The 27752-nt window shown below is 31.0% G+C and overlaps 1 protein-coding gene across 7 annotated transcripts in view; it reads right to left on the reverse strand.

The window, feature by feature from the left end:
- The window catches only part of LOC107441698 (uncharacterized), a 109005-nt gene that overhangs the window by 15964 nt on the left and 65289 nt on the right, over positions 1-27752 (reverse strand). For 3 of the 7 annotated variants that reach the window (XM_016055049.4, XM_071183219.2, XM_071183220.2), the window contains exons 2-6: positions 22533-22657; positions 14906-15064; positions 9250-9408; positions 5187-5362; positions 1754-1915 (exon numbers count right to left, since the gene is read on the reverse strand). In XM_016055049.4, coding sequence (XP_015910535.3) covers positions 1754-1915; positions 5187-5362; positions 9250-9408; positions 14906-15015 — 607 coding nt within the window. In that variant the 5' untranslated portion in view covers positions 15016-15064; positions 22533-22657. Of the gene's footprint in view, positions 1-1753; positions 1916-5186; positions 5363-9249; positions 9409-14051; positions 14171-14905; positions 15065-19645; positions 20249-22532; positions 22658-27752 lie in introns of those variants that run through there. The other 4 variants (XM_071183222.2, XM_087168158.1, XM_071183223.2 and 1 more) reach the window with 4 other exon arrangements.

Genomic DNA, 27752 nt, shown 5'->3' on the forward strand with positions numbered 1-27752 from the left:
CGAATTTTACCATTTAAAATTACGTACTTTAAAACTATGTAAAAAATTGTATATCTCGCAATTCAAAAATTTTTCTATCTTATCACACAAGATAATAAAAAACGATAGTAAAAAAAAAAAAACTTTTTTTTCGTATGGAATTATCTTTAAATAAATAATTTTGCCATTTTCTGCAAGAACTTTTCAATTCTCGTAAAAAAGTTTTTAAAATATGGCGAATTACGTAAAAAGTAAAATTAACATTGAGGGATTCAAACCATATTTGCCAGAAATGTTTGAATTTGCTGATGATATTGCTGCACTCACTCGAACCCGGGGGGGGGGGAGCTCTCAAACAGGCCTTTCTTTCCTTGGAAAAAGAGGCAAAGAAAATGCATCTTTTAATCAACCAAACCAAAACCAAATACATAGCGACTATCAGTTTTAATGACACCAATCTCGAAATACGTGACTATAACTTTGAAGTAGTCAATAATTTCACCCATTGCTCTGTATTGAGCACTGATCTGTATTAATGAATTACGTAACAAAATAACAGCTGGTAACAAATGTTTTTATGGAGTACACAAACATTTTATATCTAGTTTCATCATCAGAAGAAAAAAATTACTGCTCTACAAAGCTTTAATCAGACCCATAGTTACATAAAATGATAAGGAAGCTTCAATGGTTTTTGAAAGAAAATACTGCGAAGTATTTTTGGGGGTGTAAAGTTAAAGTGTAACGATGTTTGGAGAAGAGAAACAAATTCAGCTTTTTAAAGGATCTACAAAGAACCAGATATTATAAAAATTACATCAATTTAAAGACTAAAATGGGTTGGACACCTGATTCGAATGAATGATGACAGAGCCACCAAAAAGATCTTCGCAAAGCCATCTAGAGCCCGAAAAGGGGGAAGACCATGAATCCGTTGCATCAACTGCCTAGAAACAGATTTAAAGTTTTCAAAGTTATAAATTTGAAGCGTCTATCCAAGAAGAGGGAAGCTTGGTACTTGATTCTGGAGAGGGGTCCCACCCCGGTCCGCCATCGAAGAAGATGAAATATTATTTAATGTTTTACCATATAGTAATTATTTAACTTTTCTTTTGAAAGAATTTTGTAAAGCAATCTAAATATTTTAACGTTTCATAAATTTATTAATGCTAATTTTGCAGACAAATTTGACATTAGACGGGTCTTTGCAGGCAAATTTCCATATCTATCTTATGAAGAATTTAGAAAATCGACAGGAAAAATATTTGGAACTTTGCGTGCTACATTACATTAGACGGGGCTTTACAGACAAATTACCATAGCTATCTTTATGAATAATTTAGAAAATTGACAAGAAAAATATTTGGAACTTTGCGTGCTACATTACATTAAACGGGGTTTTACATACAAATTTCCATAGCTATCTTTATGAATAATTTAGAAAATTGACAGGAAAAATATTTGAAACTTTGCATGCTACATTACATTAGAAGGGTCTTTACAGACAAATTACCATATCTATCTTATGAATAATTTAGAAAATTGACAGGAAAAATGTTTGGAACTTTGCGTGCTACATTACATTAGACGGGGCTTTACAGAAAAATTTCCATAGCTATCTTTATGAATAATTTAGAAAATTGGCAGGAAAAATATTTGGAAGTTTGTATGCTTTTCTTTAGGTTCCAATGGAATGGGGAAAAAAATTCCAAGGTGGAATGGTGTTAGTAAACAACTTAGTTTCGCTAGATATAATGAACCAAAATATACTTACCAATTTTTTCCCGCATAGGTTCACCAACTTCATAATATATTCTTATGATAAACGCAAATTGGTAATGACGGTTGTGATATTCAGTCCTGTGCGTGAATTCGGGATCTACAAGAGTTCTGTTTCGAACCTTGTAGTGAGGAGTTTCGATTGTAATAATACGCCCTGTTAAATGAAAATTACATTATAAAATGCGTATGCAGGTTGTGTCACAATAACGTGACCAAAATGAAAGAGCAAAGAAAGAATACAAAAATAATCAAAAACTCACATAGGGAGTAAAACAATATTCAGAGCCACTAGAAGGGGTTGCAAATTGTGCGTAATATACAATGACAGTAAACAGAGCTGCAATGGCTTAGGAAATAGAACAGTCGCCTTCCAAAGAGAGGATCAAGGTTCGAATCCCAGCGGGAGCTGGTTGATACGAATTCTGATCCAGGCTCACACTGACCATAGTGCTGATATAAAACATCCTCAGTGATAGACGGATCACAGGTTAAAACCCCCTTACCGTAAGATGTTTTCGTGCTTTTTCTCTCCATGTAGTGCAAATGCAGGTCAGTTCTATCGAAAAGTCCTCCATTCTAACTAGTTTGTCCAACGCTTGATCAAGGAGTTCCCTTGTTTTCTGAATTGGGCTCAAAATTGCAAGGCTATGCTGTTGAAAATTGATAGTCGAAAAATTTAGAATTGGATTGCTTGTTCAGTGCCGGTTATAAAATGAAATAAAAATGGAATAAACAAACGCCAATTTGCACCATTTATTTATATTGCATTTGCATACACGTTACACTTATTTGACCAATACAGGAGAACGTCGAAAGTTTTTGGCAGACGGTTGAACGCGCAATCAATGCTGATTAGAATGACGCACTTTCTACAACAAACGTATAATTTGCTAACTCTTCTAACGGCTCTCAATATTGTTTGCAAGCCTAGGTTTTTGATTCTTTTTGTATGCTAGCTTTGTTGTTTCTTTTTATGCATCTGCTTTTTGCTTAGAAAATTCTTAACCGAAAAATTCCTAATTAGAAAAATTAGTTACTAAATTCGCATTTATTTTTATTTTTCAATTTTTTAAAAGTTTAATTTTTTATATAAAAATTGACACCTATTTAAACAAAGATGTATTCTTCTTTGTTGCTTAAATCTTTTTCCCTACGTCTAACAAGATTCCCAATACATCGTTTTCGTGTAAAAGTTAGTTTAATCGAAAAACTCAACTGTACTATTTGTATACTGTAAATACAACATCACAAACGGTTTTTTCAGCTATGACACCCTCTCCACACACAGTACAAATGTCACGAAGAGCTTTTGAGGCCATGGAACCTTGATTAAAAGTAAGAAAAAGGCGGTTTTGAAAATGCAATAGTTTCTCAAATAGACATTCCTTTACTTACATTTCTTTTCTTTTTTTTTAAAAAAAAAAGATTCCGGTCAAACAAAGCTTCCTCTTTCGAGTAATTTAAAACATTTAATGGCATGCATAACTTTAACTTTAAAATAAATAGATGGGAGCTTAGTTACTAACTTTGGCAACAGAATGTTAAGAATTGAAAAGATGCATAATTTATACTTTTAAGTACCTGAGTTGTTAAGTACCTGGCGTTCGCACTCTTGGCGTTTTAATTTACTGTCAAAATACTATCTTTATATGCTACTTGTCAACTGTTTGCTGCCACATGTACTCTTAAAACACTATAAAATTGTCATTTAGTACATTTATCCTTTGAGATCCGTGAAATTTGAATGGAAAAATAAATTAATAATGTGTAGTTGAATACGACTAAAAAAGCTCTTAAATTACAAGTAGTTAAAACGGGGGGGGGGGAACTGAATCTCATCAAAAAGAAAAATTAAAGAATACTAACTTGAAAAATTAATTAAATGCTTAGAAATGAGTGGGAAAAAAACATGTTGTGAAAATACTGGAATACAACACAAAACTTTACACCCTGAGAATTTTTTTTATTTAATGATTGAATGTAAGATATGTCAACCAAATTAATATTACTTAAGAGGATAATTTAAGTTGAAGAATCAGTTTCGAAAATGCACACACTCTAAATATTGAGTAATGAAAATTAACACCATCTTTGATATTTAATTTCAGATAAATATAAGTATCCTTTTTTGAAACTGTTAGAAGTTTCGCAACTTATCAAACCATAATAACATTATTCAAATTTCTAGCAACTTTAAATAAGGTACAAGTTTGATCACGTTATCATACTTCTTACTTCACGATACTAATAAAGCTAAACTTGAACGGAACGTCATACAACTTAGCATCTTAATAAAGTTTCAACAAGGTTGTACCTTTTGACTTACCATCATTTCAGAGAATCAGTACGAACATTATTGACAACGATTAACCTTATTTTCCTGAGAGTACATTTATTTAAAGTATACCTGACATTTTCATTTAATACCTCACATAGGTACATTTATACCTGATGCTTTACATAGGTATATTTATACGTGAAATATAACTGACATAGATACATTTGTACAAAATATACCTGACATCTATAACCACAGAAACCACAGGTGCAATTTAACTCCACCTTTTTATGGTTGCGTCAAGGTTCTGTGCCATTTCATGTATCATAGTATAATGGTTAAATGCTGACTTTTTTTTCTGAGAGTATGTAGATCATTTTCATAAAATATATCTGTCATCCATATGAAATTCCACAACCACGGAAATGGGATACAATTAATCACCTTTTTATGGTATCAGCAAGGCCATCTGCGTTTTCTGTTTCAAAACACAGATATTATAATTCAATGTTAATTCGTTTTCTTGAGAGTATAGAGATACATTTTTATAAAATATACCTTTCATCCATATGAACTTCTACAACTACCGAAACGGGATACAATTTAACACCTTTTTATGGTATCAGCAAGGCCATCTGCGTTTTCTGTTTCAAAGTACAGATATTATAATTCAATGTTAACTCGTTTTGGTTGAGAGTATAGAGATACATTTTCATAAAATATACCTTTCATTCATATGAACTTCTACAACTACCGAAACGGGATACAATTTAACACCTTTTTATGGTATCAGCAAGGCCATCTGCGTTTTCTGTTTCAAAGTACAGATATTATAATTCAATGTTAACTCGTTTTGGTTGAGAGTATAGAGATACATTTTCATAAAATATACCTTTCATTCATATGAAATTCTACAACTACCGAAACGGGATACAATTTACCACGTTTTTATAGCATCAGCAAGGCCATCTGCGCTTTCTGTTTCAAAGTACAGATATTATAATTCAATGTTAACTCGTTTTCTGAGAATATATAGATCATTTTCATAAAACGTACCTGCTTCCATATGGCTTCCACAAAGAAATAACAGCTTTGTACACTTCGCTAAAAATCTTAGTAGAAAATAAAATTTAAGTAAAAAATTTACCAGGAATCGGAGATGACTGAGATTCCTCATTATAGCGCATAACAACATCTCCTAACTTCTCAAATTCAGGAAAGCCAACGAGGTCATTTTTACCGTATGTAATTTTAGGTATCAAGTTAATGTAACCAATTTCTTGCACGTTTTCCTCCCCAGGTGGAAATCTCTGCAGCCATAATCTAATAAAAAAAAAGATATGTTGAAGGTACATAATTAGTGCTTGAGTTGTAAATGCAATTTAAATATTGATTGCTTTTTATCTTAATTTTTAAACTGAGCGCTAATTCTGTATTTATCATTCAATTTAATAATTGAAAAATGCAGGAAATTTAAAATGTCTGTCTTTTCCCAAGCGTAGAAATACCTATCACAAAAAACAAGTTTTGCTGTAAATTTTTCAGGACATAAGAACTTCATAGGAAAAAAAAAGAATCACGGGAATTTAACCTGCATCAAATAAGTGTACAATTAATAATTTCAATGTTGCTCATCAGATTTTTATTTGATTAGAAGCAGTGTTTCTTCAACCTTTAAATGTGGGGACCCCATATTAGTTGGTGTAAGAAATTAAGAGAATCCGCGGTCGATTATCTCTAGAACTACTGGGCCGATTTTAATGAAATTTGAAATGTGCATACATTGATACAATACAGAACAAACAACCATTCAACACACGTCTGATCATGCGTAACACTCGTTGCAGTCGGAAGGTATGGAATTACCACAGGAAGTGATAAACTACCTTATTTCAAGTATGAAATCACGCTGCAAGGCTTGTATATCTGTGAGAGAGGACCATATCCACTATTAACCCATTTTTTTGCTTATACTGCAACCGCTGTTTCATACCTTCCCACTCCAACGAGAGTTACGCACGATCATGCTTGAGTATTACAAGTGTTGAATGATTATTTATTTTGTATTTTATCACTGTATGTATACTTCAAATTTCTTTAGAATCGGTTCTGTAGTTCTAGAGATAATCGACCCAGTTTTTACAAAAATTTTATGGGAATCCATAAATACTGAGCAAATCCGACAAACGCGTGAGTGAAACTGCCAGTTTCTTCGCCTGTGCTGTAATATACCATTGCTGTTTTAAGTATTTAATTTGTAATTTTAAGACATAGAACAATATGAAAATTTTAAATCAGTAAAGTTTCTTTGCTTGTAAATCGACAACGCTATTGGGGTAGAGCCTTTTCACTGTTATATAAAATAAAATAGTAAAAATGTGTCAAAATATAATTCAATAATAAAAATGTGTCAAAAAATTTTCGTTTTTTCTTTGTTTGTAAATTTGCAACGCGAATGGGGTGGAGCCGCTTCACTGTATCGTTTTGAATGTTCGTTTGCCTCATAACAGACCTCATAAGTGATGTAATCTCCAATGCAAAAAAAAAAAATTCAATTGGTTTGATTGCGTATCGAGCTTTGTGCATTTATGAGGAAAGTAAAACCTCTTAGCACGTTTTCGAACCGGCTTTTGTTTGTATTCAGAGCAAAGGACAAGCAGTTATGAGGAAAATATTACTGTTTTGGCTTGAGGCTAGATAGAACTTGAAGGTAACAGTTAACTTAGCCACGTCAGAAAATCAAAGGGTGGCACGAATCCAAGTTGTGGTAAAAAGTGCATGTCCTCATGTTAATTTTAAAGCGAAATATTGGTGCATTTTGAATCATAAGCAGCCAAATTTGCTTGCTTTAACTTTAAAAAGGTATGGAGTTCAATCATGCGAACGCTCAGATTGGTTAGTCTAAAGCAGAGGTTCCCAAACTTTTTTTTCTCGTGGACCACTTTCAAATTTTTACTATTTTCGGTAGACCCCCTGCTGCTACATTTCTACTGTATTCCCAAAACTCCTAAAAAATATCACCCTAAATTGGGGGTGTTAAGAAGAAAAAAAAAGTGGCACATTTTCTTGTGTCCTATTTATTAAAATAACACTTGTGGTTATACAAAATTATAAACATTTATTATTACAAACATTGACAAAAAACCAACAATGAATTCTGAAATGTAAATCAACAATAAAAAATAGTCATACTTTTAATGAGATGGATGTACTTGATGAATTGGCAGCAAATTATCAATATTTGGCTTCAGTTTTGTAAGAAGTAATCTCAAATCTCTCCGTTCTGTGGTGTCCAATCTGCTCATTTTTTTTGTTAACAGGTTGGTAACGACACTAAAACTTGTTTCGACAAGATATGACAAGGGAAACGCTATCAAAAATTTTCTCACTATTTCCCACAGCCCAGGATATTTTTCGGGGATTTCTGCCTTTAGCCAATATGTTTGATAGCCTTTTTTAAATTTCACCTTCAGTTCCTCGTTAGTGCTGAGCTCAAGTAGCTCCTCTTGTAATACCACATCCACCTCTTCCGTAAGTCATCATGCAGGGTATTTAAATGCGAGCGGGCGCACGGGCGGCACTTTGCAAGTCTCGACATGTGGTGTACACTTGTACTATTATCTATTGTTCTATTCAATTCTGTGATTGAACTGAGTCTAGAATATTTTTGAGTACCTACCTAGTGAATGATGCTACCTGCCTACGTTGATAGGTAAATCCAAGCCAAAATTTTTGTTCTTTATTATGAAAACCAGAAAATTTTTCTTGGACCCCCACTTACAACTTGTGAACCCCTGTTTTCTTTTCACGTCTACGTGGACCCCCGTGTGGTCTCCTATGGACCCCTGGGGGTCCACCTGGACCACTTTGGGAACCTATGGTCTAAAGCTTAATTACTCTGCTTGGATTTAAAGGGAGTAAGTTTCAACTAAATACCTGATTAAGTTAGCATCAAGTAAAGACCTTATTTGAAAAGTGTACAAATTACATATTTGCTCATTTTGTTTTCCTATCTTGTTTCTTGTGCCTTCTGTTTGGCAGCCGAATTAGCTATAGGCAGGGCTGGATTAGGCCAATGATTAGGGGCCCCCTTAAAATGGATTTTTTGAAAATAAATTTTTAAAAATTAAGAAAAACAATGATTTTTCAATTTTTTCCAAAATGTTATGATTATTTTTTAGTTCTAATTTAATAAAATAAAGTAAAATTTAATATATTATTATTTATTTTTAATTTAAATATGGTTTTAGCGTGTGCTACGTATGTTTTACGTATATTAACGTGTGCCTGTTTGGGCAGAGAGGGTGCGATTGTTCTTGTTTCCAAGTGGCGCCATCTATGGCCAAGAATTCGACTTCTGCCACACCATACGTCACACCCGTTTATAGGGCGGACCCATTCATACATCCATTCTTTCATCCACCGATCGTAATTTTGACCTGAATCAGAGAACGATCGATCTCCAACCCAGTACCCCCAGAGGTATTGATTTGTTATGGGAACATGGTGGACTTTTGCAACTCGACAGATGTAACGTGCATCAGTCACTTTACTACACGGGGAGTCTTTGACCGGCGGGGTTCGAACCCACGAACTCTCGGACATGGGCCCAGCGCCCTACCGACCAGACTATCCCGGCCTACCATTCAAGTTAAAACCACTAATTAAATCAAGCTGTCGTGTAAGTTTTGTATTACGCAACCCTACTCAATAGCATGGCTTAACTTTACTAGAAGCAATAGATTACACTCTCATGCGTTAGCTTCAGTAAGCCCCCCCCCCCGTAAGTAAGATTTGAAGTAATTGTGCATTTATTTTTCGATGCTTCATATCTTTACGTTTTGATGGCGTGGTTAACGTTACAAAGACAAAGATACAAGCACACTGTTTATAACTGTTAAATGTTGTTTTCTGTTTAAGCCTACCTTTAAACTAAATAATTTAACCTTTAAACTAAATTCTGAGGGAATTTACTCAATATATACACAATAATAAAGTTTCACAAAAACAATGCTCATTTTTTTACCAAATTAATAATTAAAAAAATTCCTATATTATTGTTCAAGGCACTAATAGTGTGATTGTAATTTTCCTGAAAGTATTAGATGTGCCTTTTTGAAGTGCTTGTCTTGGAGCATCTAGTTTAACAAATTTTACATCATACATTAAAAAATTTAAAGTATTTTAATAAAAAATACATATATATTTACCTGAGTCCTATGATATGGCGGAGTGAGGCGTTTTTCACATAGACCATTTTTGATGTATCAACCACAGTATTGTTGAAGGTGAACTCTAAAGTTTCACATGTTCTTACCTTCCAATGGGTGTTAAGTTTCAACCAATTATTGGCATGATTCATCAAGGTCCTGAACAGTTATAACATTGTAAGGAATTGCCAATTTTACTTACATGCATGTGGGGGTATGTTCATATCATAAACAACTATAATTTAACTAATTTTATAATTAAACAACTGCATAAGCTAAGGATGTTATTAAAAAGGATGTAAATTTGTTTTTTTAATTGTTAGTGTATAACCAGCGTTGAACAGCCAACCTAATTCTGAGTTTACGACAACCAATTTTCTACTCCGTAATCTTGCAATTTTGAACCCTACACAAAAGACGAGATAGCTCACAGAACAAGCATTGAGGCAAGCTAGCCTTGACGGAGGACTTTTTGATGGAACTATCCCGCAATTGCCTTACATGGAGAGGAAAACCACCCACTGTTAGCCTGACGGCAAGGGGACTCTAACCCATGATCCTTCTACCACTGAGAATATTTCACGTCAGCGCTGTTGCCTGTACGAGTCGGGGTCGGAATTCGTATCAACCAGCCATCTCTGGGGTTCGAACCCGGTTCACCACATTGGAAGGCGAATGCTCAAAACTGTGCATAATTGTTGGCAGCAGTGGTCAAGAGAAGGCACTGCTTCAAGAAGATCGGGCTCTGCGAGTCGAGAGCAGAATTCTTATCTACCTGCCTCCGCTGTGATTAAAACCTGGGTCACCTCAGTGATAGGCGAATGGTCTATCCTTTGATCCAACGAGTGCAAACTGCTTGTCAGTTTAAAAAACTAAAGTATACATATACAGTCAACTGAAAGTGCATATATGCTGATTTCTGAATTTTTAAAAGTTACAAAATTGCAATTTTGAATAACTGATACAAAAATTGAAAAACACAAACAAAGGTATATTTGTAGACATACCTTGCATACTTACCAAGCTTTTTCTTTCTTCCAGAATGAATAGCATGCACAGTAGAGTGCCTATTAACCGAATGGCAATTTACTGGATCGTTCAATTATCCGGATAGTTCAAGGATCATGAGTTTTTCCCACCTTCTCCCCCCCCCGGCAAAAAAATAGCATCACTGTTTCTTCAATTTCAGAATGTCTGAAAAGGTTAAAAAAAATGGCTTTTTTCTGTCCATTTGTCACCTTTAAAATTATTTCTCGTTCATTCTTAGTCTCACTGTGGCAACTGGCAATTAGTTTCTTGTAAGAGAACTCATCATCATCAATATCTCGACAGTCCAGATTGGGACTTGACTTTCTCAAGAAGTTTTAACCAGGCTAACATTTTTCCTGATAGCGGGAACTAATTTCTTTTTTTCCATCCAAGAATTAGAAAAAGGAGCTGAAACATGATTTGAAATGCTCTCTATCTTGAAACACATTTTGACGGTTAATTTCGTAAAAATAAAATGTTACAAAAGTTAAATTTTTTAAACTCACCATTTTTAGTATACTATAATTGCTCCTACAATTACCAGTCTTAAACTGCAAAACGTATAAAGAGAAGTTACTAAATAACATTCTCATAACTGTTTCTTCAAGTTGTCCAATTATTTGACCTATCATTAACATGCAGCCGCCCTCGGCCTTTCCAATCGGTCATGGCCAGATTTCGTAGAGGCCATCTTAAGTGCTTAAGGTTTCAAAATGAGGAGAAGACCTGCTCACAACCTGCTAGTCCTGATCACCTTCTTTTTTGCCTTGGCGCTTCTTTTAAGCAGATGCCGGTTGATCGGGACTTTCTGCAGATATATGGGGAACTGACACGACGGGGCCTTCTGGACCTGGTCTAGGCTTTCCTTCTCCAGGGGGATGTGTAACAACAACAATTATTTGGATTTTTAGATATCTAGATTTACTTTGGTCCGGATAATCGGCTCTCTACTGTATTTTTATAAAAAAATGGAAAAAAATAGTCGAAAAAAATTTTTTTGTGGTTAAAAACTTACCGACAAGGCATTTGCTTTACCATTCTTCGCTCAGACAACAGTCTATTATAAATATATATTACATAAATACTCTCGAACTAATTCACTCCCATCTCTAACTCATTTGCTTATTCAAATCATTTTTAAAACTGGCTCACTCCCTCAGAAACTTATTCATTTACTATACTGAATAACTAAAAACAAGAAAGCTTCCCAAAGTATCTCTTTTATTTTTTTTTCACAAATATATTTTCAGATTCTGATTTCGAAGTATAAATTTTATTTTGTCTATATCACAGTAATTATTAAGGTATAAATTATCAAAAATTACAATTTTTAACTTGAGTGTATTATTTATCGTGTATTTATCATGATTTTTTTTTTGTAGTAACTTACATCTTCTTTAATTTATATCTCTGCAATCAATACGAAATAGATGAACTGTTTTTTATATATATTATTCCATAATTAAAAAAATCTAACTGTATTAAAAATTCAGCTTGATTTGCAAGGGACGTGACGTACAATCCTTGTATGTCATTCCAGTAACTATAACGCTTGTAAATGAGTAACGCCGGACTGCTATAGGTTAACCTCTTAATAAATCCGTTAATTTTCAAGAAAACGGTCATAAAAGTGCCTATTTCGCCATATACACGTTTTTGATTAGTGCTGACATCAAGTTTAAAATAAACTAACTATCTACAATTACATTGAAAATATCCTGGTACTGCCATCTGGTGTGTGAAATGAGAAATAAAATGTTTTCCGGCCAAAAGAAATGAATTAGTTTTATTCTTACTGGCGCGTTACTACTGAACACTCCATCCTGGAAATTTCCCGGGAGCGAGAAATAGAGAGCAATACCTCACCCCGTCATTTTCACGGGAGCGAGAAGGAAGGGGTTAATATAAAGCGAAATTAAATGTCATTAATGGGAAATAAATAATTTGGCACAAATCTGCATATTTTTGAGACCATGCATTAATGCCACAAAAATATGCAGGACATCATTTGCTGTTTTCGTAATTGAGTCAAAAAACTAATTTTAGGTACGATAAACACTTTTTTTTTTTCTGTGATTTGCTACCATATCTTAAATGTTGGTAATAGCTCAAAGTCAATTTTACAAAAATGTGTCAGCAAACTTGAATGAGATTCTACTTCCATTGATTTTTTCTCCTAAGCTCATTCAATTTTCTTGAATAGAATACCTTTCGTAAAACTATTTAAAGCAAAAAATTCAAAGTATCAAATAATCTTGCAGTTATTAATTTACCAAATGTTACATACTTTATTCTTGTTTGTGGGTCATCAAATACTTTTTGCAGTTATTAATTTACCAAATGTTGCATACTTTATTCTTGTTTGTGAGTCATCAAATAATTTTGCAGTTATTAATTTACCAAATATTGCATACTTTATTCTTGTTTGTGAGTCTTTCACCACCATATAAGGGGCAGTTGATTTAAATATCTAACTAGAAGCTCTTCTTCACATTTTAATCAAAGTACTTTTACATTTAAAGCTGTAATTTATTTTATAATAAAGTGAAAAATAGAAGAAATAAATTTAAAATTTTTATTTCTTTTCAAAAAATTTTCTCGAATTCTTCAAGATTATCCTTTGATTGAAAATTTATTAATTTTTCCCGGATAGAAAGTCTGCAATTAGCTTGAAATTTTTTGGGAATATTTACTGAACCATTTAATGTGGAAGTTTTGTAAATGCAGAAAAATATTTTATTTTTTCATTTTTTATTTAAATCTCTTAAAAAATACTGATTGATCAAGCGCTATCTCCATTTATCAACTCTTAGGCTGTTGTTAAAACGTGTCCTATCCAGCGAATATAGAAAAGAATATAAAAGCATTTCCACGACATAAACTTTCACGTCTCAGCATTCAAGAACTATGACTGGTCTTTGATAGTAATCCAGATTATTGATACCATTTTTGACAATAACAAAGTTGATGAAGAAAAAAAAAAGAAAGAAAGATTACTTCAAAGGATGAAAAAAAAATTTATAGGAAGCGTAATACTTTCATACGAGAACGTAATACTTGGGTAAAATCTGCAATGGATAAAATTTCGTTTTGAGGAAATGAAAAGCAAAAGCATTTGCGTTCTAATTTTTTAACATTTTCAAACTTATTCCAATGCTGTTTTATCTGGGCTCATAAAAATTCGGAAAAAAACTGAGAAAAAGGCAGCGTATTTGATAATTCTTATCTAGGGCTGAACTATTCTTCACATCTAGATAGTATATATAGTTAAAAATTATAGCTTTGTTTCAAGTGTAAGGCACTTAAACTCTGGCTTTTTTGTTTTAATTCGCGAAAGAGCTTTGAAACCCCATGTTAAACGTAGTTTCATACAGAAATGAGAAAATGACTGCGACCATTGATATTCTGTTTGGCATGGTTCGATATGATGTCATCTAAGTCACTAACTGCATACTTTTACCCCCATGGGAGTGTGCACCGTTGAGAATTATGGCATCATGGAAGAAAAAGATTATTGAGGTAACATCTGTTTCTCTTTTAACGAAAATAATTTAGAACATTAGGAAAGCAAAACGATCAGATGACGTACCTTTTCTCTTTTCCGTTCCAAAATCCTAAACTTTGGAAAAATTCCATTTATAACATTTTTCCTTTCAATCTTAATGACTTATGGTTGCAATGCTGACTTGAGAAAAAAAAAAAGAACCTGAATGATTCGTTGCTCTCTGTTGGCTTTTAGGTAGAAATTTTGACTGACTAGCTTAAAAACGTACATTGTACCAAAAGTGTCTGAAATTTCTGAAGCACAATCTGTAATCATTTCCCGTCTTTATTCCTGTTGAATCATTTTCCGTGGGCCTTTAAGTCCACCATACTTTTATCATAAAAATTACTGAAAAATGAAAATGGTAACTTACAGTTTATTTTAATGAAAATTATCATTAATCCATATCAAAATAATAGTTTAATTCATACTTGTATTTTCTAAAGTCAAACATAGTAAGTTTCTAAAATGTAATTTATTTCCTCGCAGTGTTTTAAGCAATAAATTAGTTTGTGGAACGTTAAAGGTAGGAAAATATATTTATATTTTTAAGTTAAATTAATTGCTTTCTGTTTTACAGTGTTGCTGTGCACAGTTGTCGAACTTACAAGCTTCACGTAAAACAATATTTACTTATTTTTTTTACAAATTTTTATTTTAGTTTCATATTATCTTCCTTTTTCTTATCATAACTTGATTCAAAAAAATAAATATTTCGGTTAAAGGGAATAGAGAAGTTATTTTTTTTTTTAAAAATTTGTGTGTAAATAATTTTATTTTATTTTCATTATTATTACTGTATTTACTTCATTATTACTTCAGGACTAACAAGATATCTTTTATTACTTCTTAATTAGTGTGCTGAATTTAATAATAAAAGATGACATCAAATAAAACCAACCTCAAACTCTTTTAAACTTTCATAAAATTAGCAATAGGAAAAATAATTCATATGATTACTCTTTAAGACTTACAAAATTTTAAGTCAACTGTTCCTTTATAACTCTTTTTTTTTCATTAGGGTCTCATTTGATTTTTGATTATTGTTTTGAATACAGTATTATAAGATAAAATAAAACCAACCTGAAACTTTCATAATGTGGCTTAACTTGCCCATCATTTGCAGGCAAGAAATCCTTATAAGTTATTTCACTGTCATTGTCTTGGGACGTGATAGGAGATTGTTCTTCCATTTTTGTTGGTCAATATTTGCCAATTCAATATTTCTTTTTTTACAATAAACTACAATGTGAAAAGAGAATCAGACAGGCAGTTAAAGTACTGAAACTCAAACTTAAAATTAATTTATCTTGAACTTTATGTTAATGAGCAACAGGAAGAAAAGTCATTAATTAATATTAAAATTATTAATAAATAATTAAAATTATCAATAAATAATTAAAATTATTAAGAAATATTTTAAATTATTCATAAATAATTAAAATCATTAATAAATAATTAATAATCAAATTGTTTATAATTGCATACCAATTTGATTGTTTGAAAAAATAATATCATCTGCAAAGGAGATTTCTAAAATTTTCAGAAGACATACTACGATTTTTTACAAATTTTTAAGCCCGCCAGATACAATTTTAACAAACCTAAAAAAAAAATTCGAAAAGAAACGTAGCATTTTAATTGACACCCACAGCATCTATGCCGATTAACTTGTTTTCTCAAAATAAGCATTTTTTTTTTTTAATTTAAGCGGTTAATAAAAACTTACCAAATCAAAGAAACCAATCAAGCATATTGATCCAAAGGAAAGGATTATGCAATATTAATGAAAATATTATTCAGCATATAAGAATCTTGTGGCATAACGTTGTGAAGCAATTGTATCAATTTCATAGTTTCTAATTTCATAAACATTTAATCAATAATTCTCTTAAAAAAAAACTGATAAAATCAATCAATCAATTCCCTTAAAGAAATGTAGGGATTTTTTTTTTTTTTTTTTTTTTTTTTTTGTCGTATGCCTGTTTAGGCAGTTGCGATTGTTCCTGTTTTTTAGTGGCGCTATCTATGGCCAGGAATTCGACTTCTGCCACGCCATTCACACAACCACAGCCATTTATAGGGCGAGTCACATTCACACACAAAGGAGAAAGGACATAGAACACACAGAAAGAGAAAGAAACATCCATGCCTTGCCCGGGATTCGAAACCAGGACTTTTCTGATGCAAGGACAGTTCCCTGCCCCTTACACAGGCCGGTCGGCGGGGATTTTGTTACCTTCGATATAGAGCAGCTCTCACCAAATGTTTTAAAACGTGGAAAGATTGGGTTCGAATCCCATCAAAACCCAAAATGTATTTTTGTTCGTATGTTGTGCATGTTTAATTTGTTCTTTCTGTTCTTCGCTGTGTCTTGGATTCTTGAGCCATTACATTGAAAACAGACAAACCTTGCAGAGCCAGATTAAGAACCTCAGAGGCCCTAAGCACTTACATTTTTGAGTAACATTTTTACTCCTTAAGTGTAATTAAGAAGATCAATATAAATAAAAAAAATATTTTTTTTAAATAAAACTGAAGTAAGTTTACAAAAATTAATAAATTTATATAACTGCTAAATTTAACACTTTTTGCTGAGAATCTGATGGAAATCGAAATTTTTCAATTAACTCTTTGAAAGTTTTTCAAGGCTAATCACGTGTTCTTCGATTTTAGAGTAAAATTAAAATAATTTCGACATTCCTGGTATTTCATTTTTAAAAATATTTACTGACCCACAGGCTATTTTTTTTCACTTAGATTCTATAAAATGAAACCTAATTTTTTATTTAAACTTTCCTGGTGCCATGTAATATTTTCAAATATGCTTTTTAAATTTTTGCTAAAAATATTTTCTCCGTGGGTGTCAAGTTAATATTCACGTAAAAAAAAATATCGAACTTTGCACTGATACTGGCCAAATAACTTAATCAATTAACTAGTATTTTTAACAGTCTTCAGTATCTTTGATATGAATAAATAATCTAATATTTTTTTGACAAGTTATATTTTTTTCAATTATAATTTTCAATTGTGGTTTTAATACATAAGCTAATGCACTTATCATATGACTGTTTTATATATTTAACTAAAACTGTTTATTAATTTTCATTTTAACAATGAACTCCACTATTCAGTATTACAGCTATTTTTTAATCTGTTTCCAATGCTTTTTATTTAAACGAAGCATAGGACTTCAGAAAGCATTACTATTAAAGCAATTTAAAAAGTTATTAACATATAAAGTTATTAAACTGAGAGTTATTAAAATATGGACTAATTATCAGTTTGTTAAACTAGCTCACTTTGAGCAACCTTTTTCAATTTATACTAAACTGGTTTTTATTATACTCAAAATATCGCTTCACTGCATATTTTTACTTTAAAAATAATGTAGAATTTGAACTCTTTTTTTCAAGGAATTTTAATTAAAAACTAAATCATGAAAATAAACAAAAAATACAACAAATAAATTCAATAATTTTTTAATTATAAAAACTTATAAAATCACGCCCTATTACATGAAGGAAAAAAAAAGATTTTGAAAATTTATACAATATATTCTGAAAAAGGGTGTGCGCAAAATAAAAAAGTGAACACCCCCCAACAAATTTTCATTAAATAATCGAATCTTCCCACACTAGGACTCAATCTTAATGGGTTGAAAAGTCAAATCTTAAATGGGCCAATTAATTAATGCAGGCGATGTTTTAATGATATACTAAGTTACAAAATCCGACACAAAAACGTACTTTCTTTGAAAAAATATATTTTATTCCCTCATATTTGGAGTTCTGATACTCAAAATATGAATGTCAGCTGGCCACAATCTGGAAAATATGGTCGCAATAGTTTAGGCAGGAGGCAGTCGAAAGTTCAGAACTTTTAATGTTAATTTCACTTTTTGCACATTTCTCTAAATCACGAGCAATTTTTAAGCGAATCAAAAGGGTTTTGTACACAATTATAAAATTCGTTAATCTAAAGATATTTTCATTAAAAAAATTTTTTTAATTATTAATTATTTTATCTAAAAGTTGTCAAAACATTTTTCTGTTGTAACGTATACAAGTTTATGTTTAAAATTACATACTTAACAATATAATACCTTACAATTCAATTTCACTTCAGTAGATAAAATCTAATATTTATAATTCTCTTACGTGGCTCCGAAATTTTGGCTGTATTTCTTTTCCGACGGTGGCAACGCTTGCTTTGCTTTGTTTACGTTACTATTTCTCTTACACGGCGAATCGACCAATGATAGCCGCTAAAAAATGTCACATGCCAAATCTAGTTGAGGTGGCTCAACATATAGCGCTTTTAAAAACGGAAACTGAAATAACCAGAGAGCATCAACTGCGTGCGTCAACCTCATACTATTAAGCTAGGCAGAAGTGAGTAGTCTTTGTCGATGGATATCTATTTTAGTATTTTGTCGAAAGCGATTTCTTTCACGAATTTATATATTACGAATTTATTTGACGATTTTTGATTTATATCACAAATTATACTATAGCACATTTCTAATAGGTTTAACGAATTACATGTCATTTATTTGAATTCAGATTTATTTTAATGACTTAGTATTTACTAAAAAGATGTAATTTTTTTTTTTAAAAAAAGTTTTTATATGGATTTGAATGATTGTTTTGAATTCTTAGAATTTTGTGCATTTGCAATGTACCCAAGTTAATAGCGAGAGAAGCGAGCTAGGTTTGCGAAGCAAACCATATAAGATTGCGTAGCTATTTTCGGGGGTTGGCGAGCGTTAGCGAGCAGGGGGCGCAGCTCACTAGTATATTATAATAATTATTATTTTACATAAAATTATATTTGGATAAAGGAATTTTAAAATTGTGCGCAAAAGCTTTTTGATTTGCTTAGCAATTTCCAGAGATATGACGAAATACGAAAAAAGTGAAATTAACATGAATTGGTCTAAACTTTTAATCGCTCTCCTGTATAAATTACTGGGACCATATTGCTCATTAGCTGCAATAGTGGCACAAAACACATGTTTTGGACTAAGAACAGGTGCAAATATGAAAATACACATTCTTTTCAACAGCAATACTAGCAGAATTCATTGTCAACTTAAAGGTAATCTTCGTTTAAGCAAACTAAAGCATTTCTTGTGCATTTCATTTACTTTATCAATGAAAACTTAAAACCCATTTATCTCAAAACATGATTTTTTGAGTTGCGCCGCTATTGCAGCCCATGAGCGATATTTTCCAGATTTCGGCCACCCTCCCCCCTATTTCAAAAGTGAGAATACCAAAACTATCTAAAAAAATTTGTAAAAATATATTTTTATCTGAGAAAGTACTTTTTTGAGTCTGATATCATAACTTAAAGCATCATCAGCACTAATTTGAACGATTTATATTTAAGGTTAAGTCTTTGAACTATTGAGGGTGAGTAAGCGAAAATCCGATCATTAGATTAGATCAAAAGTTATTCTGAACTTTCCCTTTTTTATTTTGCGTACAACATATCAAATTTGGCCATTTTAATGTGAACTGAATTAGAACACCCGACACCCCTTATAAACAAATTATTAATTTAGTCTAAAATAAATTAAAGTCATATTACATTACAAAATATGTCCACTTTTCCCACATAAATTTTGAATCGAATTAAATTTTTCTATTGACAAGTATACGTCATTTTCATCCGAAATATTCTATTCAAAATCAATTAATTAAAGTGATCGTGATAAATATAATATCCCATTAAGTTGTTAGAACATTTTCAATAATCTATAAATGCAAAGGGGAAACACAAGTTGAAACTAAATTAATAAAATTAAATTGTTACTTTTTACGTCAGCCGTGAAGTCCTCAAAGAATCTCTGGGGAATTCGTGTTTCTTTTTATAGCCTCGTGGAATTATTAAATCTTAAAAAAGACGAATGCTTTTCAAATTAAGCTAAGTCTCCTCGAACATGACATAAAACAAACACTCAGTCAAGATCGAGTCGCACTCTAAAATCTGTTTAAATTTTAAAAGTGTACGCGGAAAATGAGAAAATTGATGTAGCTCCTAATCACGTAATCGGTTTTTAAAAATATGCCAGTCAAGGAAACTTTCTTTTATTTGTCCTCCTACTTTTCAGTAACAGAAGTTTCCACATCGAAGGAAAATTTATATGTTTCTATCTTATCTTATCTTATCTTCCTTATTTAGAAAAGTATTTTTGACTGAAAAAAAAAGTATGGGGGGTATTTAGAGGTCCCCGAAATTTTTCATAGACGTCAATTTGTTACACTTGTTTACACAAAGCTTCTTCCCAGCTCTAGTTTTGTATTTCAGGTTCCAGCTATTCACGGACTATGTAGCAGGGCTAAATTTAAGAGAATATAATTTTTAAACAAAACATAAATATTTAGAATAACCACATTAAAAATATGTTATGAAATTAGGAGAATTTCAACTATATACTATATATTTTATTTATACTTTTTATTTGCATCTTAATTTTCCTTGACTTTATCTATTTTTTAATTTTTTTCACCTGCCTTTCTTTGTGAAGTAACGAGGCGGTTTCTATTTAGATAATGAATTTTTATAAAAGTTCTTAACGATAGAATAAACATATTGCTGTTTTATATTAACTGTGTAATTTCGGAATCCATTCTTTACATAGTTGTTCATTTACTTTAAGGAACACGTTTTTCCTTTTGTTTTTTTTATCAGAATTTTTGCAAGTTGCAATCGTGCAAACTGGCATTTCGATAATAGTTTTAAATTTTTGTAAATTCACTGCAAAAACTGAGGAAAGTCATTATAGAAAATAACAAATGTCTTAGAATATGTCACAAAAAAAATGCTCCGATATTAGTTAGAGCTAACAAGGTGCGAAGTAAAAGTGCGAGCTTTGCGCCAAAGTGACGTCACTAGAGAAAATCGGAGGATTGGCGCGGCAAGAGTTTCTTCAAAGGAGTAAACCAGCCCTTCTATTCTCTTTAGCCCTGCTATATAGGTAGTCTGTTAGGAAAAAGCATTGGTCATTTAGTGATGGAATACCGCGAAAACACAACTTTCTTTTTCGTGTCCGCGTATTTGAAATAAATTATAACACAATATCAATTTAGTTAAAACCATGTAAGAACTTAAAAATCGAATTAAAATATGTAAATAATTATGTATAAAATATAATGGTAGAAATTTCTTTTTTCATTAATGCTTCATACTGCCCCCCCTTACCTCTGGTGCCCTACGCATGTACTTCGTATGCTTAATCGTTAATCCGGCCTTGTATGTGTGTAAAGCAAGCCCGCATATGGCAATGGGGTAAAAAAATTTCCTGCACAAAAATATTTGTTTCACCAGGAAAATCTTGTAAGGAGCATAAAATAAAAAACGGGACTTTTTAATGACCTTTGACAAAACAATCCAGTTTTCTCAAAACAAGATTTAACCTTCATTCATAGTGATTAATTTGTACAGACGATATTTTAAAATATAAAGACAATATATTTTACACAAACGATAAAACGATATATTTTATCTATGCAGTATCACACACAAAAATGTACTTTCTGAAAACTCTCTCTTTCTCTTTATTTTATTTTATTTATTTATTTATTATTGTTTAATTGTTGGAATTAAATTGGATTTTTGATCTTCAATACTGGGAAGAATACTTGAAGTCTGAAAAAAGTGGCCCAAAAAATTTTGCCGAAAGAATGCACAAAAGTTTGTTCCTAACGTTTATATTTCTTTTTGCGTGGCTCGATAAGTCTCAAGAACTATTTAAGCTAAACTAAAATTCATTGCGCGCAATTATGAAACTAGCTTATTTATAGATAGATCGACGCAAAAAATTAATAGACCAATTTCATTCTAATATTGGAATTTTTGTTACTAAAAATTACTTGTTTTAAAATAAGATAAAAACTTGTAAATCTTAGAATTCAAAATTTCTTAGATTATTACTAAAATTTATCAAAAATTTTATACACTAAACTATCTTTAAAAAAAACGAACTGTTTTATGCTATAAAAATATTTCGATTCGAAAAAATAGTTTCAGAAAAAGGACAAAATTAGAGAGAAGCGAAATAAACATTAAGAAATACAAAATTAGTCCTCGTTTTTTAGCTTCATTAAAACTTGACTACATAGTTTCTTAAATGCGTCTTTCCCCCACATTTTGAGGGACTAGAATCCAAATTCATTGTATAAAAAATAGGTTTATTCAGAAAAAAGTATGTTTTTGCGTCTGATTTTGTTACTTAAAAATCGTCTGATAAAATTAATTAGCATATATAAAGTTAGATCTACGAACCATAAAGATTTCATCGTAGTTGTGATAGTTCAATCATTAGACTAAAAGTTATTAAATTGTCCCATTTTTCATTTTGCGCTCTCTACGTTATTGTTTCATAAAATTATTAGAACTATTTTATTCTATAACAAAACATTGTTTTTATAATTTAAAAAAAGGCAAGAAAAAAATAATAACTTATCCGCAAAAAACTTTTAATGTATTAATATTTGTTTTTTTTTAAATTATATCAAGAACAAAAAAAAATTCATTGAAGTCCTAGTTGTAAAATTTCTTACTTTTGTAATATTTTGTACACAAACTTTAATTAATATTACCAACATTATGCAAATAAAATATCAGGAAGATGGCTAGTATTGCTCTAAAATGATTATAATCACACAATAAACAATTAAATAATGAGTTCCAAACTTACGTAATTTATTCTGTCCGTCACCAAGACTTATCCTAAACATTTCCCTATTCTGCCGTCCTTGCCGTCAGAGACGTCCTTGGCGTGTGGCATCATCTATTTACAACATTCAGCACTTTGATTTGCGGCTTTGAAAAGCAAAACAAATAATCTTAAAAGGCTGTCTGGAGAATGTCTAGTTTATAAGGTCGCGTTCCAATATTCGCACAGGTGACACTGGTGTAAGCGAGCTAGTCACGTGACCTTAGTTCGCACCGTAATTTAGGAACTATCGGTGCGGTTAGGTCTTGTTCTGGTTGCCATTAACAACCAGAAGCAGACGTCCGTAAGACTTAATAGACCATGTCAACCTTCATCCATCAAAAGGTACCTCAAGATGGAAACTAGTTAACATGTTTTATATACTGTGGAATTGGCTTTTAATATTTATAGTGGTAGTTTCACCACAGATGTACTTAGAATACAAGAATCATACAATTTTAGATAAAATATATGTGCGTACAAACGAAAAAAAGATGTTAAAAACCTCTTATGTTTTAACTAAAGCCCTGGATCACCTAGAAGCTACGTATTCAGGGCATAGGTATTAACTACAAAAGAGTTTTAAAAAGCCTCAGAATTGACTATACGCTTTAAGTAAAATAAAACTAGACATGAATATTTTTTAAGGATCGATTAATCAGAAGATAATTTGATATTTGAAAGAAAACTTATTTTCGATGATTTCCTATTAATATTTTAAATAGGTAACAAGGTTTGATAATTAATGCTTTTTTTAAAAAAAAAATTTTGTTTGGAAAAGAAACAACTAATGAATGCGCATAAAATGCTGAAATTCATTGCGAATCATGTAAAAGTATGGAACTATAGGTTTCAATTTGAACGAAAGTATCGGTGAATTTAACACATTATTAAGGTTGCTACGAACTTGCACAGTATTAATGTTCAAGGTAGCGGAATTGTGGTTTAACTTCGAGTTGATTTTTCAGAAAGTGAACGTAAGAAAAATAAGTAAACTAAAATTAAACAAAACTATGAAACAAAGAGAAAAAAATTACATTATGACAAAATCATTTTATTTTGTCAAAAACAAGTTTGGTCATCATACCATAATACATACTATACTAAACACTAAATTTTTAAGAAGTTAATAAAATCACTCAAATATTTTTATGACTGATAAATGTGACCAATAAAAAATTATAATTGTCCTTCAAATTAATTTATCTGTTGACATTTTGTTCATAAGGAAAATACCGAGAAAATCTTAGGGCCCGTTCCAATATTCGCACTGGTGACACTGGTTACACCGGTTTGCCGCACCGACCGATCCAATATTGAAACTAGTTACACCAGTGCACTGCACCGATCGTTCCTTTATTCAAACTGGTGTCACCAGTTATGCACGAAGTGCACCAGGTCTCTGGTCGGTTTGGTCAGTTCGCATGACGTCATTACCCTTATTTGTTTACAAAATTTATTATGGATGGTGTTTTCTACACTAGGGAACTCTACAAGCTCGGTGTCGCCTAAATTTCCGGGTTACTGTTTCCGTTGTATTTTAAAGCCATTTGGCATCATTGTGTTTTGAGATTCTTGCAAACAATGTATTTGATTACTTATTACTTTGCGTTTACAATGCTAACAATACTTGTGTTCACAATGCTAAAAGTGTTAACTCTAACGTAAGATGGTAAACAGCTTGCAACAAGAACAAACAGTAATAAACTTAGGGAAAGAGGCCAAATCAAGACTGCCAAAAAAGCGAGTTATTCAAAATCTAGCAACCATGTCATCTTTTTTAACATATATCTCTAAAAAACTAAAACAAATTTTCGCTTCAAACTCACCAGAGTTTCATAATAACATTAATATCTTATGAAATACGGCAGATTTGAGCTCAGAAATTATCAAACTTATTTCTTTTATTGAAATAAAAATTATCCGTTTGAAAATATCGCCTCGCAGAATAACATGTAGTAAGCAGCTGCAAACTTTCTAACCGGAACTAGAGCAGGCATTAAGCTCGAGATTGTTATTGTTTACATTTCTAATGGAAACACCATCCATACCGCTTCTGAGATCGCCTTAATTTTGCTGTATTTTTGAATCGATTTATTATAAATTTGTGTCAAAAACTTGTTTTATCATTGAATTCTTGTATTAAGCTGAAATATAATAATTATTATTGGAAATGTTTTCTGTAGATGAATCGTCTTGACGTTGTTTATTGCAATGGGCATCATTCATAAAAGTTTTATTTCTGGTATTTGTTTGCGTTTGTTTTCAAGAGTAAGAATTCATCTAAATTTCGATTCGTGTGACGATTAGTTTTACATGACAGATTCACATAGACAGAATTTAGACTTGTGATTTTGTACAATAAACATATCGTTTTGTTACTGTAAAAGTTTGATAAATCAAACAACTATCCAAAGCCTTATTGTCAAATTTGTAATTGTGATAGAATTTTAAAATCAGTAAAAAGATTTATTGCTTCATATGGAAAAGTTCGTGTTTATATATTTTTGTAGTCGTTACATTTTCACTTAAACATTTTCGTCCAATGTATATTGTTTTCAAGATAAATAAATCCAAACAATATTTGATTGTTAAATAAATTTCTTTTGTGTTGTAAATTTTTCTTATGTTAAATAAATTTCTTTTGTGTTGTAAATTTTTCTTATATCCTTTCTATATTCCATATCATCATAACAGGCCTGGAACGATGAATATTATGCTAGCTTAATAACAAATTATGCTTTTAGTTTTTACTGTATTATACTTAATATGAGTTTCATTACAGGGATTTCATATATAAACCCTATTAAACTAGCCTTTGACTGACCTATGTTGTTAAGACTAGGCCTTCAATGTCTTGAACTTATAATTTGTATTGTATTTGTATTTCTTTTCATTATATTAAATCGTTTCTGATCACCACAACATAGTAGTGATGATATGAAAATCTGTCCTGATCAGCACACATGCAAATCAATGTTTTAGATTAATAACGAATGATATTAAATAAAAGTTTAGTTTGTGTGAAGGAATCTTAAATAGAACCCAATGACAAAGGCCGTTGATTGGCCTGTGTTATTACAACGAGGCTTTTAATGCCAAAGGTTTTTAATATTTATATTTCTTTCATAAATTTGAACTAAAATGAATTCTGAAAATCACAATATAATAAACATTCTAGTATTATATTATGACATGATAATTTTCAACAGTACGAAGATTTTATATCTTATTGGTAAATTTTTAATTTAATTTTTGGTTCTGTTTAAAATTTAAAAAAAAAACGACTTCCATTTACATTTCTTATTAGTTCATTACTTTTTTGTTTCAGGCTTTCTATTTCTTAATGATAATTTTTTTTTAATTCAATGATTCGTGATCGCAATGTTCGTGTACGCCGTCTAGCGGGATCATGTAAATATCAGACATTAATTTATCACGTTTTCATTTAGTTCCATCGAAATCATTGACAGAATCAGACGCCATTTTTTAGCAGCAAATAAGAAACAAAATTTTCCTAAGGAAAAGATCCTGAAAAAAATCTCCAGAATATTAGTAAATCTTTCAGGAACAGAACACGCCAAACATTTGAAGAAAAATTCCTCAATAATTTTTAATTTCTATTATCAACAAACTTGCAACTGATGACTTCCGATTTCGGATACTGTTACAGATGTGTGTTTTAAGGTAAAATGCATTTCTTCTGTCTTCAATTCATTACGAATTAAAGTGAAGTCAACATTGCTTTCGTCATTCCAGTGAATAAATATGAATTCAGAACATACAGAATTGTAATAGTTATAGCATATTCTTCTTCGTTATAGAATAGTATATATTTCTGTATTCACATAATTCGGAAAACAACAATAAAAAATTATCCAAGTTGCTTGAAATAGTGCCATTTGTGCTGATTCTTAATTAATTTTAATCGTTTTCTTGGTAAGTTTTTTTAGTTTTGAAAGAATAAGTTCCAATAGAATTCAGCTATTCTGTTTTTAGCTACATATTCAAATTCATATATATTATAAAATTTTGCTGTGTAATATGTTATCTAAAAGTAATGAAGGGATAAACTATGTATCTATTATTTGAGAATAAAGTTTTCAAACAAGGAACTTATCATTTTGGAATTCTCCGGGAATTATAAATCAGGTAAGTGCAATGATTTTTACAATAAAAAATTTGCTTGTAAATTTTTTTTTTTCATTTGATGATGGTTCTCTACAGAATGGTTTTTTACGTCTGATTAAGAACTATAAGAATAATAAAAAAAGAAACAATATGAAAGTTTTTATTTCAATTTAAAGAATTCTTAAAATCGTTTTTTAATCCTAAGAATTCTTTATTTTCCGTTTTTCAGTTTATAATTTTTTGATAAAAATTGTTCTCAAAATACTTTTTTTGAAAAATTAAATGGTATAACATCATGTGTTTATGTATACTTCTTGTATATTCCAATGCTTGAAGTAATATGATTCAGAAAAGTATGGAATAAAAATTCGGTACTTACGTATTAACGCCACCGCCGCTACAGATTTGGCGGTTTTTAAGTGCCGCTAATCTACACTTAAAATTTTTGCGACAATTCATAAAATAAAACACTTTATTTAAAATCAAAATAGTCAATCGCATTTCGGTGGAAAATGAGCCGATATAGAGTTCAGCATAGATTCAAAACAATCATATCGCCATATGAACTCTGATAAATAAGATTCCAAATGAAATAACATTTCCAAAACGTACGTTTACCAAGATAAAGTTTTATGTTGTGGGAATTGGTACATTTTCGTTTTTTCGGTAAAATATTTCCCTCCTGAAAAAGTAAAATTGCATCTTGTTTTGTTTTTGGCAAATCCCAAAGACGAATTTTTGTAGCACTAAAAATGGCGACAAAAAAGAATTGTTTTTTTGTTTTTGTTTCGTCAGCATTCTTTATTTTACGTTTCTTAGTTTCTAAATAATGATTTTTATTGAAACTTGAAATTTTTTGATAAAAATTGTTGTCAAAAAACTTTGTTTACAAAATTAAATTTCATAAAATTATGAGGCTTACGTATACTTTTTGTTCATTTTAATTTTTGAAGTAATAGGATTCTTAAAACTATAGAATGTGAAGTTTAAATGGGCCTTTCATGTTATATCATTAAATTTAGTAAAACTATTTCTCGGGCATTAGGTTTTAACTCTTATAAGAATATACAT

The sequence above is a fragment of the Parasteatoda tepidariorum genome, chromosome 7 (assembly GCF_982258835.1).
Source record: "Parasteatoda tepidariorum strain Cologne lab strain chromosome 7, Ptep-v5.0, whole genome shotgun sequence".
NCBI classification, from domain to species: domain Eukaryota; kingdom Metazoa; phylum Arthropoda; class Arachnida; order Araneae; family Theridiidae; genus Parasteatoda; species Parasteatoda tepidariorum.